At 47.9% G+C, this 15,196-nt stretch overlaps 1 protein-coding gene across 1 annotated transcript in view; it reads right to left on the bottom strand.

The window, feature by feature from the left end:
• LOC144828121 (molybdenum cofactor sulfurase-like) overlaps positions 1-15,196 on the bottom strand; it is a 650,078-nt gene that overhangs the window by 290,083 nt on the left and 344,799 nt on the right. The window contains exon 5 of the mRNA XM_078686242.1: positions 3,144-3,220. Within this exon, the coding sequence (XP_078542368.1) occupies positions 3,144-3,220 (77 nt within the window). The remainder of the gene's footprint in view (positions 1-3,143; positions 3,221-15,196) is intronic.

The raw sequence follows: 15,196 nt of genomic DNA, 5'->3' as shown, positions 1-15,196 counted from the left end.
TCCCACCTCCGCCTCACACAGAACCACCTCTCCTTCAGAAAACAACTAAAAACTCGGATATTCGATAAATAAAATACCCCCCTCCCTCAAGCGCCTCGAGACCCTCTGGGTGAGAAGTGCGCTATACAAATGTTAAACTTGAACTTGAACTTGAAATGTTAGAGCTCTAAAACCCAGCCACTTCAAAAAGAGTTTGTGCAATGCAAAAACCACCTACATAAAAAGATGTGTTATTTCATTGTGAGTTCAGGCACACTAACCATCACCTCTCCATCTTAAACCTTTGGGAAGATAGGCTTGAAAACATAGTACACAGCCTCCCCATTCTGTCCTATAGGCAAGATGGCCTTTCAACAGTGAAAAACGAAATGGAGAGTATTTCATTGTCAGGACATGGTGCACACCTTAGTACATGTCCTACCTTTCACATGCACTGCACCCTGCCCAGGGGGTACCTTGGACCCACCATAGGGGTGTCTGATGTGCATGGAAATGGAAGAATAAGGCCTGGCAAGTGGGTGCACTTGTCAGGACAACATGGCAGTTTAACAAACTGCCCGCAGGCACTGCAGTTGTAGGCCTGAGTTCTCTCTTATAGGCTACTTGTGTGGGTGGCATAATCAGTGCTGCAGGCCCACTGGTAGCATTTGCATTACCAGCCCTGGCACACATAGTGCACTTTACTAGAGACTTTACTAGTAAGGCAAACATACCAATCATGGACAACCAATTACCATTACACTTTACACAGGGAGCACTTGCACTTTGACACTGATCAGCAGTGGCAAAGTGCCCAAAGCATCTAAGTCAGTAAAACGAAATCCACCACAGCCTCAAAAAAAGAGGGGGTAGAGGCAAAAAGTCAGGGGCAATCACACCAAGAAATGCTAGGTCTAACAAAGGAGATGTGTGACCTTAATGAGGCAGGTAAGGCATTCCAATGTTTCACAACTACAGAACAGCCGCCTGAAACTGAACTCAGACAAGACGGAAGTCCTCATCCTGAGACCTTCGCCCTCCGCCTGGGACGACTCCTGGTGGCCCCCCGCCCTGGGCAGCGCACCCAAACGAACAGACCACGCACGCAACCTGGGCTTCATCCTGGACTCCTCCCTCTCCATGACCAGACAAGTCAACGCCGTCTCCTCGTCATGCTTCAACATCCTGCGCATGCTACGTAAGATCTTCCGGTGGATCCCCACCGAGACCAGGAAGACGGTCACCCAGGCCCTCGTCACCAGCCGACTGGACTACGGCAACTCCCTCTACGCCGGAACCACTGCCAGACTCCAGCGAATCCAGAACGCCTAGGCAAGACTCATCCTGGACATCCCCCGACACAGCCACATCTCCGGACACCTGAGAGACCTGCACTGGCTCCCAGTCAACAAGAGAATCACGTTCCGACTCCTCACCCACGCACACAAAGCCCTACACAACCAAGGTCCAAGATACCTCAACAGCCGCCTCAACTTCTACACTCCCACACACCAGCTTCGATCCACCAACCACACCCTCGCCGCCGTCCCCCGCATCCGAAGAGCCACCACAGGAGGAAGATCCTTCTCCTACATCGCAGCCAAGACGTGGAACTCCCTCCCGACCCACCTCCGCCTGACCCAAGACCACCTCGCCTTCAGGAAGCAGCTCAAGACCTGGCTGTTCGAACAGTAGCGGACCCCCCCTCCCCAAGCGCATTGAGACCCTCCGGGTGAGTAGCGCGCTATATAAATGCTGTGATTGACTGATTGATTGATTGATTGATTGATTGATTACAGAGAAAGCTCTGCCCCGCATGACTGTGTATTGAATCTTTTAAATAAACACTCACAGGACATTGGCAGAGCCAGCAAGCAAGTGGGTCTGTAAAGTGTCAATCACTGTTACAGTGGAGTTTATGAATTGAAAAGGACCTTCTGATCAAACAGAATGGTTTAAACAACATTTGTTGTTTTGCCAGAAGCTGGAATTTGGAGACGGAATTAGATCTCCTAGGATTCTACAATCTTGCTGTTGAACTTTGTACCAGCTGTAGCGTATGCAATGCATTTGTAGATTCTTCAAGGGAGATGGCATTGTTTTGGTCTAATTGTGTTATGTCTAAAGCATTAGGTATTTAAATTGTATGCAAAAAATGTAAACAGATGTATAATTATTTTGAGCATACCAAGTTGAAAAATACAGACAATAAAACAACTGCATTGGTTGGATTAGAAAATAACAACTGTAAACTATATTTCATTCCTAGATTTGTGACACAAGTCACCAGGACGGATGTACGTTGTTACAACGCATGCTTTTAGCACGCATGCTGTATTAACGTGGTTTTTATAACGCATTCTTTTACAACGCATAACAGAAAGGGGTGTTGGATAGTGAATATTTTAATTTACTATTCCAACACCAGTCCCCGTTGACACTAGGGAAGGTGTTGGATAGGAAATTAAAAGTATTCCCTATCCTTGAGCGCCCCCCAGAGTCATGCGTTGTAATAGAATGCGATTTAAAAACCGCGTTGTAATAGCACTGTGTGCTAAAAGTTACATCGTAAACGACGTTCCCCCACCAGGACAAATGTCTTGCCATGGCAAGGTGGCCAGAAAGGGATCAGATAAAGCTTCAGCATTTTGAGCTGGACTCCTGGAGAGCTTGAAAAAAATCTGCATATTTTCAGTGCTCATAAATAATAAAACGTTACATGATTAGTACAGGGGTGTATATGTTGAAAAAAATTGGAGCTAACACTGACCTTTCAGGACTCAACTAACTAAAGGTCATACCTCAGATGGACACAGGGATAATGACACCTGACCACCCAGGTGGATAAGAAGTTCGGAAATCAGCTGTGTGCCAGGTCCATAATGCCAGAGACCTTCAAGCACCTTTACAGAAGCTGAGGGTTCGGTATGTTGAAAGCCGCGGAAAGATCGAACAAGTTTAAGGTGGCTGGTACATAAGCGACCACTCAGAGCTAATCAATTACAGCAGTCATGACTGTCTTAGTAATACATAAGGCTCCAATGCTGGTCTGCATAGGATGCAAGAAAAAATGCTGAACAGCCAAGCAGACGCATGCATAAAAGTGAAAATTACAAAACAGTAGCAAAACAAGCACCGCATTGTTGCAGTCTTTATACACTGACCTGTTAGCCTTTCCAGCACATCAAATCCATGTCCTAGGGCTACAATGTCTAGGAAGGAAACCGTCCCATCTTCAAACCTAGCACAAGAAAACAAAGACGATATATATTTCAAATGGCATGAAAAGGAAATGCTCGAAATGTAAGCGCAAACCATCTCAGGACAATCATTTTCCTAGTCGAAGCCCTTAATCCTTAAGTTTACTATAATACTTTGCCTAAGGACGAGTCATTTGCTTTGGAACAAACCCTTCTTGGACTGGTCGTCAAAAAGCAAGCTCTCACTTTGCTCAAACCCAGAACCTTTCATGTCCTCTTGTAAAACTTCCCGATTTGCTCAGTTTGCCAACTTTTGGCCTTGCCACAAGGACGGATGTATGACATTACAATGCATGCTTTTACATCGCATGCCTTTACAACGTTGTTTTTACAACGAAATCCTTTACAACGCATAGCGCTTTGGGGTGCTGGATAGTGAATAGTTTAATTTACTATTCCAACTCCAGTCCCCGTCGACACTAGGGAAGGTGTGGGATAGTAAATTAAACTTATTCCCTATCCTAGAGCGCCCCCCAGCGCAATGCGTTGTAATGGTTTGCGTTGTAAAAGTTGCGTCATAAAGGCACTGCGTGGTAAAAGATGCGTTGTAAAGGATGTTTCCCCCTAAGGACCTGCATTTCTATATACTTCTATGTACTTGTCCCAGGACCAACTTTAATTTACTGGCACTGAATGCTACTCATTGATCTATTCTCACCTTCTGGGTAATGTTGGAATGTGTGCAAATGTCAAAGGCTGCAGGGTAGTGACCTGCATTCAATTGAATATGGTATAAAGGATCCTCAGTCAATACAGTTCTGAGGGCGCAGAAAACAATTTTGTTATGGACACTAGCACAATCTGCTGTTGCAGAGAAATAATATTTGTAGATACTTGTAAAGACCCTCATATATTAGAACAATTAATGAGTTTCTATTTAAAACGGTCTTTGCAACAACATTTATTTGAACAATCGTATTATAAATGAATAGTTGGACTACATTTTTTATTAAAATAATTCTTACTGCAGTCCTCCAAACTCTCTTGAAAACATTTGGATAGTCCGACATGCTTGCTACACTTGGTCGATGCAATATGTAGGCTGATATTATAATTTTTCAAGGGATATGGTTAGGTCCATGATCAGTCCTCACTCGGAAAATTGAAGTGACTCCATCTTTGCACTGTGTATGAAATGATTCTAAAAATATTTTAGCACATCTATGTTAATCAGGAGTGGTGACAGCCTTTCTGTGCTTGGAAAGTAAGCAATAAAATAAGTGGCAATATGATATTCCTGGTGTTTGACCTGATATCCTTGCCATGGTTTTCCCCCAACGTTTTGCCTTCAATCCTCTTGTTTTTTCTGACTTTACCTCTGCTAACCAGTGCTAAAGTGCTGGTGCTCTGTTGCTAAAACATGGCAACATTGACTTCCACCCAATTGGCACATTTAATTTACTTGAAAGCTCCTAGTAAAATGGCTCCTAGTAAAATGGTCCTGCATGTACCCAGGGCCCAGAAATTAAGAGATGCTTTTGGTCCTGCAGCAATCATTGTGCCACTCACTTAAGTAGCCTTTTAAACCTATCTCAGGCCTGCCATTGTAGTCTACTGTGCAGTTTTAAGCTGCCATCTTGAACTGGCAAAATAAGCCTTATGCTAAGCATAAACCTCACTTTTTTTTAATTTATTTTTTATTTTTAAAAGACCTTTATTGCACATTCAAATCGAGACACAGTTGAACGCCTACAACCTCTGGGGCCGGCCTCAAACATTTATAAACCTCACTTTTTAATGCATTTAAGTCACCCCTAGGGTAGGCCCTACACAGACTATAGGACAGGGTGCAATGTATGTAACATGTTGGGCATGTACTTTTCACTTTTACATGTCCTAGAAGTAAAAAAAAAAAAAAACTTACATTCATTTTTTCACATCTCCAATGCCTGCCTCTCCCTTAATATCACATTGGTTTACCTTATTACATTTAATAAGGGATAACTTTCCATTTGGAGGAATGTTGAGTTTTGTGTCTAAAGCATTGTAATTTAAAACGCTTTTTGTTAGCAAAGTCGGATTTTAAGTCACGATTCAGTAAATGCCCCTTTTAGAAAGTTGGCATTTTCTTGTCCTAACCATTTGGTGCCTGCAGCCAGGGTCACATGACTAGGTGGAGCTGGCAGTTGGTCTTTGTACATTACCCAGTTAAATATGAGGGAGAAACAAGCAGAGATTCATTCAACTTCCAACTTTAGTAGAACGGCAATCATAGAGGAATGAATCACCAGTGTCAACGAACCAGAGTTTCTGATGTGTTGTATCAGAGACCCTCAACAACACTTTCTCAATATGCGGTATATATTATCTGTTCGTGAGGTAGGGAGGATTGTGTCATCATTGGGTCTAAATCACTTGAGGGTTTGGTTCTCCAAGTGATTAACCAACCTCTACCAGGAGGGAGACTTTCTTTGTGGTTCACAGTCATGGGGAGTGACTAAAACTATCTCCTAATCCTGTTTGAAGAAACTTTATTTAGTCAGGAAAGGGATATGGTTAAAAGAAACAGTGGTGTTAGAGTGGATTAATGATTGGAGAAGAGAATCGTGGAGAAGTGTGGCTCACTGGTTAGAGGAGGCAGACCTGGAAGCAGAGGTCAGCCCGGGACCAGGGTTCAATTCCCGGCTCGGCAGGGTCTTGAGTCCTAAAATGTCCATGGACTCGACAATTCTCGCTCCGGTGCCTACTCGATTCATGGGTTCACACTCTGCGACTCTGGGCAATAGCTTGCTTAATCTCCACAACGGCCCCTCGTGGTGGGATGCCTGGCTTTCACCTTGCGGATACCCTGCCGGGGTTATCTCACAGGGGAATACCAGGATGGGTTCCCTAAGCAAGCGCTTAGAAACCGCTTGGTGATTTGGGCTATATAAATTCCTGTACATTTACACATTGGTCCACAGCACCTAGTGGGGGGTCAACATGTTTCGGCCTTGGGGTTGCTATTATGAGTCAGGTGCCCTTCTTCAGGAAAGTGGTGTGGGTGGTGGTCTTGTTAATTCACAGAGTACCCTTTGGAATTAAGAGGGTGGGTGCATTCACTTACCCTTATAAGAAGAGTGTGGGTGTTTCTACTGCTGTCTGAGTGGGAAGGACTGTACGTGCATCTTGATCCCAGAACCACAAAAATGACTCCAGAGGGCTAATTGGCTGCTCTCCTGATCAGAGCCTCAGGGACAGAGGAGGTTCCAACCATCTTGAACTTTGCATAAGGGGTCCGTAGGTCGCACGCTACTCCACCATTCCAGCGTGTATACCCCAAGAGCATTATGGTTAATGCAGTTTTCTTGAAAGCGGGTGCGCTTTTCAAAAGAATCGAAGTGTAAATGCAAGGTTGCAGGCCAACTCTGGACACCGGTGTTTCAGGATTATTGTCCTTCATCAGCAGAGTGTAGGGCGGTTTTCAGGGGTTGCTGTGCAGGCTGCCAAAGTGTTCTCAGGTATGGTACCTCTCCAGGCGCGTAGGGCGTTACCTCAGCTCGTCAGCTGAAAGGCTCAAGGGAGCCGTGTTAAATAAGGGGTCCGTAGGTCGCACGCTACTCCACCATTCCAGCGTGTATACCCCAAGAGCATTATGGTTAATGCAGTTTTCTTGAAAGCGGGTGCGCTTTTCAAAAGAATCGAAGTGTAAATGCAAGGTTGCAGGCCAACTCTGGACACCCGCTTACTTTTGAATTAGCGCACCCGCTTTGATAAAACTGCATCTACCATGATGCTCTTGGGGATACCCGCTGGAATGGTGGAGTAGCGTGCGACCTATGGACCTTTTACTTAAATACGGCTCCCTTGAGCCTTTGAGCTGACGAGCTCAGGTAACGCCCTACGTGCCCGGAGAGGTACCAGACCTGAGAACACTTTGGCAGCCTGCACAGCAACCCCTGATAATCTTCCTACACTCTGCTGATGAAGGACAATAATCCTGAAACACCGGTGTCCAGAGTTGGCTTACATTACACTTCGGAACTTTTGAATTAGCGCACCCGCTTTGATAAAACTGCATCTACCATGATGCTCTTGGGGATACCCGCTGGAATGGTGGAGTAGCGTGCGACCTATGGACCTTTTACTTAAATACGGCTCCCTTGAGCCTTTGAGCTGACGAGCTCAGGTAACGCCCTACGCGCCCGGAGAGGTACCAGACCTGAGAACACTTTGGCAGCCTGCACAGCAACCCCTGATAATCTTCCTACACTCTGCTGATGAAGGACAATAATCCTGAAACACCGGTGTCCAGAGTTGGCTTACATTACACTTCGGAACTTTTGAATTAGCGCACCCGCTTTGATAAAACTGCATCTACCATGATGCTCTTGGGGATACCCGCTGGAATGGTGGAGTAGCGTGCGACCTATGGACCTTTTACTTAAATACGGCTCCCTTGAGCCTTTGAGCTGACGAGCTCAGGTAACGCCCTACGCGCCCGGAGAGGTACCAGACCTGAGAACACTTTGGCAGCCTGCACAGCAACCCCTGATAATCTTCCTACACTCTGCTGATGAAGGACAATAATCCTGAAACACCGGTGTCCAGAGTTGGCTTACATTACACTTCGGAACTTTTGAATTAGCGCACCCGCTTTGATAAAACTGCATCTACCATGATGCTCTTGGGGATACCCGCTGGAATGGTGGAGTAGCGTGCGACCTATGGACCTTTTACTTAAATACGGCTCCCTTGAGCCTTTGAGCTGACGAGCTCAGGTAACGCCCTACGTGCCCGGAGAGGTACCAGACCTGAGAACACTTTGGCAGCCTGCACAGCAACCCCTGATAATCTTCCTACACTCTGCTGATGAAGGACAATAATCCTGAAACACCGGTGTCCAGAGTTGGCTTACATTACACTTCGGAACTTTTGAATTAGCGCACCCGCTTTGATAAAACTGCATCTACCATGATGCTCTTGGGGATACCCGCTGGAATGGTGGAGTAGCGTGCGACCTATGGACCTTTTACTTAAATACGGCTCCCTTGAGCCTTTGAGCTGACGAGCTCAGGTAACGCCCTACGCGCCCGGAGAGGTACCAGACCTGAGAACACTTTGGCAGCCTGCACAGCAACCCCTGATAATCTTCCTACACTCTGCTGATGAAGGACAATAATCCTGAAACACCGGTGTCCAGAGTTGGCTTACATTACACTTCGGAACTTTTGAATTAGCGCACCCGCTTTGATAAAACTGCATCTACCATGATGCTCTTGGGGATACCCGCTGGAATGGTGGAGTAGCGTGCGACCTATGGACCTTTTACTTAAATACGGCTCCCTTGAGCCTTTGAGCTGACGAGCTCAGGTAACGCCCTACGCGCCCGGAGAGGTACCAGACCTGAGAACACTTTGGCAGCCTGCACAGCAACCCCTGATAATCTTCCTACACTCTGCTGATGAAGGACAATAATCCTGAAACACCGGTGTCCAGAGTTGGCTTACATTACACTTCGGAACTTTTGAATTAGCGCACCCGCTTTGATAAAACTGCATCTACCATGATGCTCTTGGGGATACCCGCTGGAATGGTGGAGTAGCGTGCGACCTATGGACCTTTTACTTAAATACGGCTCCCTTGAGCCTTTGAGCTGACGAGCTCAGGTAACGCCCTACGCGCCCGGAGAGGTACCAGACCTGAGAACACTTTGGCAGCCTGCACAGCAACCCCTGATAATCTTCCTACACTCTGCTGATGAAGGACAATAATCCTGAAACACCGGTGTCCAGAGTTGGCTTACATTACACTTCAGAACTTTTGAATTAGCGCACCCGCTTTGATAAAACTGCATCTACCATGATGCTCTTGGGGATACCCGCTGGAATGGTGGAGTAGCGTGCGACCTATGGACCTTTTACTTAAATACGGCTCCCTTGAGCCTTTGAGCTGACGAGCTCAGGTAACGCCCTACGCGCCCGGAGAGGTACCAGACCTGAGAACACTTTGGCAGCCTGCACAGCAACCCCTGATAATCTTCCTACACTCTGCTGATGAAGGACAATAATCCTGAAACACCGGTGTCCAGAGTTGGCTTACATTACACTTCGGAACTTTTGAATTAGCGCACCCGCTTTGATAAAACTGCATCTACCATGATGCTCTTGGGGATACCCGCTGGAATGGTGGAGTAGCGTGCGACCTATGGACCTTTTACTTAAATACGGCTCCCTTGAGCCTTTGAGCTGACGAGCTCAGGTAACGCCCTACGCGCCCGGAGAGGTACCAGACCTGAGAACACTTTGGCAGCCTGCACAGCAACCCCTGATAATCTTCCTACACTCTGCTGATGAAGGACAATAATCCTGAAACACCGGTGTCCAGAGTTGGCTTACATTACACTTCGGAACTTTTGAATTAGCGCACCCGCTTTGATAAAACTGCATCTACCATGATGCTCTTGGGGATACCCGCTGGAATGGTGGAGTAGCGTGCGACCTATGGACCTTTTACTTAAATACGGCTCCCTTGAGCCTTTGAGCTGACGAGCTCAGGTAACGCCCTACGCGCCCGGAGAGGTACCAGACCTGAGAACACTTTGGCAGCCTGCACAGCAACCCCTGATAATCTTCCTACACTCTGCTGATGAAGGACAATAATCCTGAAACACCGGTGTCCAGAGTTGGCTTACATTACACTTCGGAACTTTTGAATTAGCGCACCCGCTTTGATAAAACTGCATCTACCATGATGCTCTTGGGGATACCCGCTGGAATGGTGGAGTAGCGTGCGACCTATGGACCTTTTACTTAAATACGGCTCCCTTGAGCCTTTGAGCTGACGAGCTCAGGTAACGCCCTACGCACCCGGAGAGGTACCAGACCTGAGAACACTTTGGCAGCCTGCACAGCAACCCCTGATAATCTTCCTACACTCTGCTGATGAAGGACAATAATCCTGAAACACCGGTGTCCAGAGTTGGCTTACATTACACTTCGGAACTTTTGAATTAGCGCACCCGCTTTGATAAAACTGCATCTACCATGATGCTCTTGGGGATACCCGCTGGAATGGTGGAGTAGCGTGCGACCTATGGACCTTTTACTTAAATACGGCTCCCTTGAGCCTTTGAGCTGACGAGCTCAGGTAACGCCCTACGCGCCCGGAGAGGTACCAGACCTGAGAACACTTTGGCAGCCTGCACAGCAACCCCTGATAATCTTCCTACACTCTGCTGATGAAGGACAATAATCCTGAAACACCGGTGTCCAGAGTTGGCTTACATTACACTTCGGAACTTTTGAATTAGCGCACCCGCTTTGATAAAACTGCATCTACCATGATGCTCTTGGGGATACCCGCTGGAATGGTGGAGTAGCGTGCGACCTATGGACCTTTTACTTAAATACGGCTCCCTTGAGCCTTTGAGCTGACGAGCTCAGGTAACGCCCTACGCGCCCGGAGAGGTACCAGACCTGAGAACACTTTGGCAGCCTGCACAGCAACCCCTGATAATCTTCCTACACTCTGCTGATGAAGGACAATAATCCTGAAACACCGGTGTCCAGAGTTGGCTTACATTACACTTCGGAACTTTTGAATTAGCGCACCCGCTTTGATAAAACTGCATCTACCATGATGCTCTTGGGGATACCCGCTGGAATGGTGGAGTAGCGTGCGACCTATGGACCTTTTACTTAAATACGGCTCCCTTGAGCCTTTGAGCTGACGAGCTCAGGTAACGCCCTACGTGCCCGGAGAGGTACCAGACCTGAGAACACTTTGGCAGCCTGCACAGCAACCCCTGATAATCTTCCTACACTCTGCTGATGAAGGACAATAATCCTGAAACACCGGTGTCCAGAGTTGGCTTACATTACACTTCGGAACTTTTGAATTAGCGCACCCGCTTTGATAAAACTGCATCTACCATGATGCTCTTGGGGATACCCGCTGGAATGGTGGAGTAGCGTGCGACCTATGGACCTTTTACTTAAATACGGCTCCCTTGAGCCTTTGAGCTGACGAGCTCAGGTAACGCCCTACGCGCCCGGAGAGGTACCAGACCTGAGAACACTTTGGCAGCCTGCACAGCAACCCCTGATAATCTTCCTACACTCTGCTGATGAAGGACAATAATCCTGAAACACCGGTGTCCAGAGTTGGCTTACATTACACTTCGGAACTTTTGAATTAGCGCACCCGCTTTGATAAAACTGCATCTACCATGATGCTCTTGGGGATACCCGCTGGAATGGTGGAGTAGCGTGCGACCTATGGACCTTTTACTTAAATACGGCTCCCTTGAGCCTTTGAGCTGACGAGCTCAGGTAACGCCCTACGCGCCCGGAGAGGTACCAGACCTGAGAACACTTTGGCAGCCTGCACAGCAACCCCTGATAATCTTCCTACACTCTGCTGATGAAGGACAATAATCCTGAAACACCGGTGTCCAGAGTTGGCTTACATTACACTTCGGAACTTTTGAATTAGCGCACCCGCTTTGATAAAACTGCATCTACCATGATGCTCTTGGGGATACCCGCTGGAATGGTGGAGTAGCGTGCGACCTATGGACCTTTTACTTAAATACGGCTCCCTTGAGCCTTTGAGCTGACGAGCTCAGGTAACGCCCTACGCGCCCGGAGAGGTACCAGACCTGAGAACACTTTGGCAGCCTGCACAGCAACCCCTGATAATCTTCCTACACTCTGCTGATGAAGGACAATAATCCTGAAACACCGGTGTCCAGAGTTGGCTTACATTACACTTCGGAACTTTTGAATTAGCGCACCCGCTTTGATAAAATTGCATCTACCATGATGCTCTTGGGGATACCCGCTGGAATGGTGGAGTAGCGTGCGACCTATGGACCTTTTACTTAAATACGGCTCCCTTGAGCCTTTGAGCTGACGAGCTCAGGTAACGCCCTACGCGCCCGGAGAGGTACCAGACCTGAGAACACTTTGGCAGCCTGCACAGCAACCCCTGATAATCTTCCTACACTCTGCTGATGAAGGACAATAATCCTGAAACACCGGTGTCCAGAGTTGGCTTACATTACACTTCAGAACTTTTGAATTAGCGCACCCGCTTTGATAAAACTGCATCTACCATGATGCTCTTGGGGATACCCGCTGGAATGGTGGAGTAGCGTGCGACCTATGGACCTTTTACTTAAATACGGCTCCCTTGAGCCTTTGAGCTGACGAGCTCAGGTAACGCCCTACGCGCCCGGAGAGGTACCAGACCTGAGAACACTTTGGCAGCCTGCACAGCAACCCCTGATAATCTTCCTACACTCTGCTGATGAAGGACAATAATCCTGAAACACCGGTGTCCAGAGTTGGCTTACATTACACTTCGGAACTTTTGAATTAGCGCACCCGCTTTGATAAAACTGCATCTACCATGATGCTCTTGGGGATACCCGCTGGAATGGTGGAGTAGCGTGCGACCTATGGACCTTTTACTTAAATACGGCTCCCTTGAGCCTTTGAGCTGACGAGCTCAGGTAACGCCCTACGCGCCCGGAGAGGTACCAGACCTGAGAACACTTTGGCAGCCTGCACAGCAACCCCTGATAATCTTCCTACACTCTGCTGATGAAGGACAATAATCCTGAAACACCGGTGTCCAGAGTTGGCTTACATTACACTTCGGAACTTTTGAATTAGCGCACCCGCTTTGATAAAACTGCATCTACCATGATGCTCTTGGGGATACCCGCTGGAATGGTGGAGTAGCGTGCGACCTATGGACCTTTTACTTAAATACGGCTCCCTTGAGCCTTTGAGCTGACGAGCTCAGGTAACGCCCTACGCGCCCGGAGAGGTACCAGACCTGAGAACACTTTGGCAGCCTGCACAGCAACCCCTGATAATCTTCCTACACTCTGCTGATGAAGGACAATAATCCTGAAACACCGGTGTCCAGAGTTGGCTTACATTACACTTCGGAACTTTTGAATTAGCGCACCCGCTTTGATAAAACTGCATCTACCATGATGCTCTTGGGGATACCCGCTGGAATGGTGGAGTAGCGTGCGACCTATGGACCTTTTACTTAAATACGGCTCCCTTGAGCCTTTGAGCTGACGAGCTCAGGTAACGCCCTACGCGCCCGGAGAGGTACCAGACCTGAGAACACTTTGGCAGCCTGCACAGCAACCCCTGATAATCTTCCTACACTCTGCTGATGAAGGACAATAATCCTGAAACACCGGTGTCCAGAGTTGGCTTACATTACACTTCGGAACTTTTGAATTAGCGCACCCGCTTTGATAAAACTGCCTCTACCATGATGCTCTTGGGGATACCCGCTGGAATGGTGGAGTAGCGTGCGACCTATGGACCTTTTACTTAAATACGGCTCCCTTGAGCCTTTGAGCTGACGAGCTCAGGTAACGCCCTACGCGCCCGGAGAGGTACCAGACCTGAGAACACTTTGGCAGCCTGCACAGCAACCCCTGATAATCTTCCTACACTCTGCTGATGAAGGACAATAATCCTGAAACACCGGTGTCCAGAGTTGGCTTACATTACACTTCGGAACTTTTGAATTAGCGCACCCGCTTTGATAAAACTGCATTTACCATGATGCTCTTGGGGATACCCGCTGGAATGGTGGAGTAGCGTGCGACCTATGGACCTTTTACTTAATTACGGCTCCCTTAAGCCTTTGAGCTGACGAGCTCAGGTAACGCCCTACGCGCCCGGAGAGGTACCAGACCTGAGAACACTTTGGCAGCCTGCACAGCAACCCCTGATAATCTTCCTACACTCTGCTGATGAAGGACAATAATCCTGAAACACCGGTGTCCAGAGTTGGCTTACATTACACTTCGGAACTTTTGAATTAGCGCACCCGCTTTGATAAAACTGCATCTACCATGATGCTCGTGGGGATTCCCGCTGGAATGGTGGAGTAGCGTGCGACCTATGGACCTTTTACTTAAATACGGCTCCCTTGAGCCTTTGAGCTGACGAGCTCAGGTAACGCCCTACGCGCCCGGAGAGGTCCCAGACCTGAGAACACTTTGGCAGCCTGCACAGCAACCCCTGATAATCTTCCTACACTCTGCTGATGAAGGACAATAATCCTGAAACACCGGTGTCCAGAGTTGGCTTACATTACACTTCGGAACTTTTGAATTAGCGCACCCGCTTTGATAAAACTGCATCTACCATGATGCTCTTGGGGATACCCGCTGGAATGGTGGAGTAGCGTGCGACCTATGGACCTTTTACTTAAATACGGCTCCCTTGAGCCTTTGAGCTGACGAGCTCAGGTAACGCCCTACGCGCCCGGAGAGGTACCAGACCTGAGAACACTTTGGCAGCCTGCACAGCAACCCCTGATAATCTTCCTACACTCTGCTGATGAAGGACAATAATCCTGAAACACCGGTGTCCAGAGTTGGCTTACATTACACTTCGGAACTTTTGAATTAGCGCACCCGCTTTGATAAAACTGCATCTACCATGATGCTCTTGGGGATACCCGCTGGAATGGTGGAGTAGCGTGCGACCTATGGACCTTTTACTTAAATACGGCTCCCTTGAGCCTTTGAGCTGACGAGCTCAGGTAACGCCCTACGCGCCCGGAGAGGTACCAGACCTGAGAACACTTTGGCAGCCTGCACAGCAACCCCTGATAATCTTCCTACACTCTGCTGATGAAGGACAATAATCCTGAAACACCGGTGTCCAGAGTTGGCTTACATTACACTTCGGAACTTTTGAATTAGCGCACCCGCTTTGATAAAACTGCATCTACCATGATGCTCTTGGGGATACCCGCTGGAATGGTGGAGTAGCGTGCGACCTATGGACCTTTTACTTAAATACGGCTCCCTTGAGCCTTTGAGCTGACGAGCTCAGGTAACGCCCTACGCGCCCGGAGAGGTACCAGACCTGAGAACACTTTGGCAGCCTGCACAGCAACCCCTGATAATCTTCCTACACTCTGCTGATGAAGGACAATAATCCTGAAACACCGGTGTCCAGAGTTGGCTTACATTACACTTCAGAACT

Source organism: Lissotriton helveticus, chromosome 4_1 (assembly GCF_964261635.1).
Source record: "Lissotriton helveticus chromosome 4_1, aLisHel1.1, whole genome shotgun sequence".
NCBI lineage: Eukaryota > Metazoa > Chordata > Amphibia > Caudata > Salamandridae > Lissotriton > Lissotriton helveticus.
The sequence above is the reverse complement of the archived record's forward strand: the minus strand, read 5'-3'. Positions and strand labels throughout refer to the sequence as shown.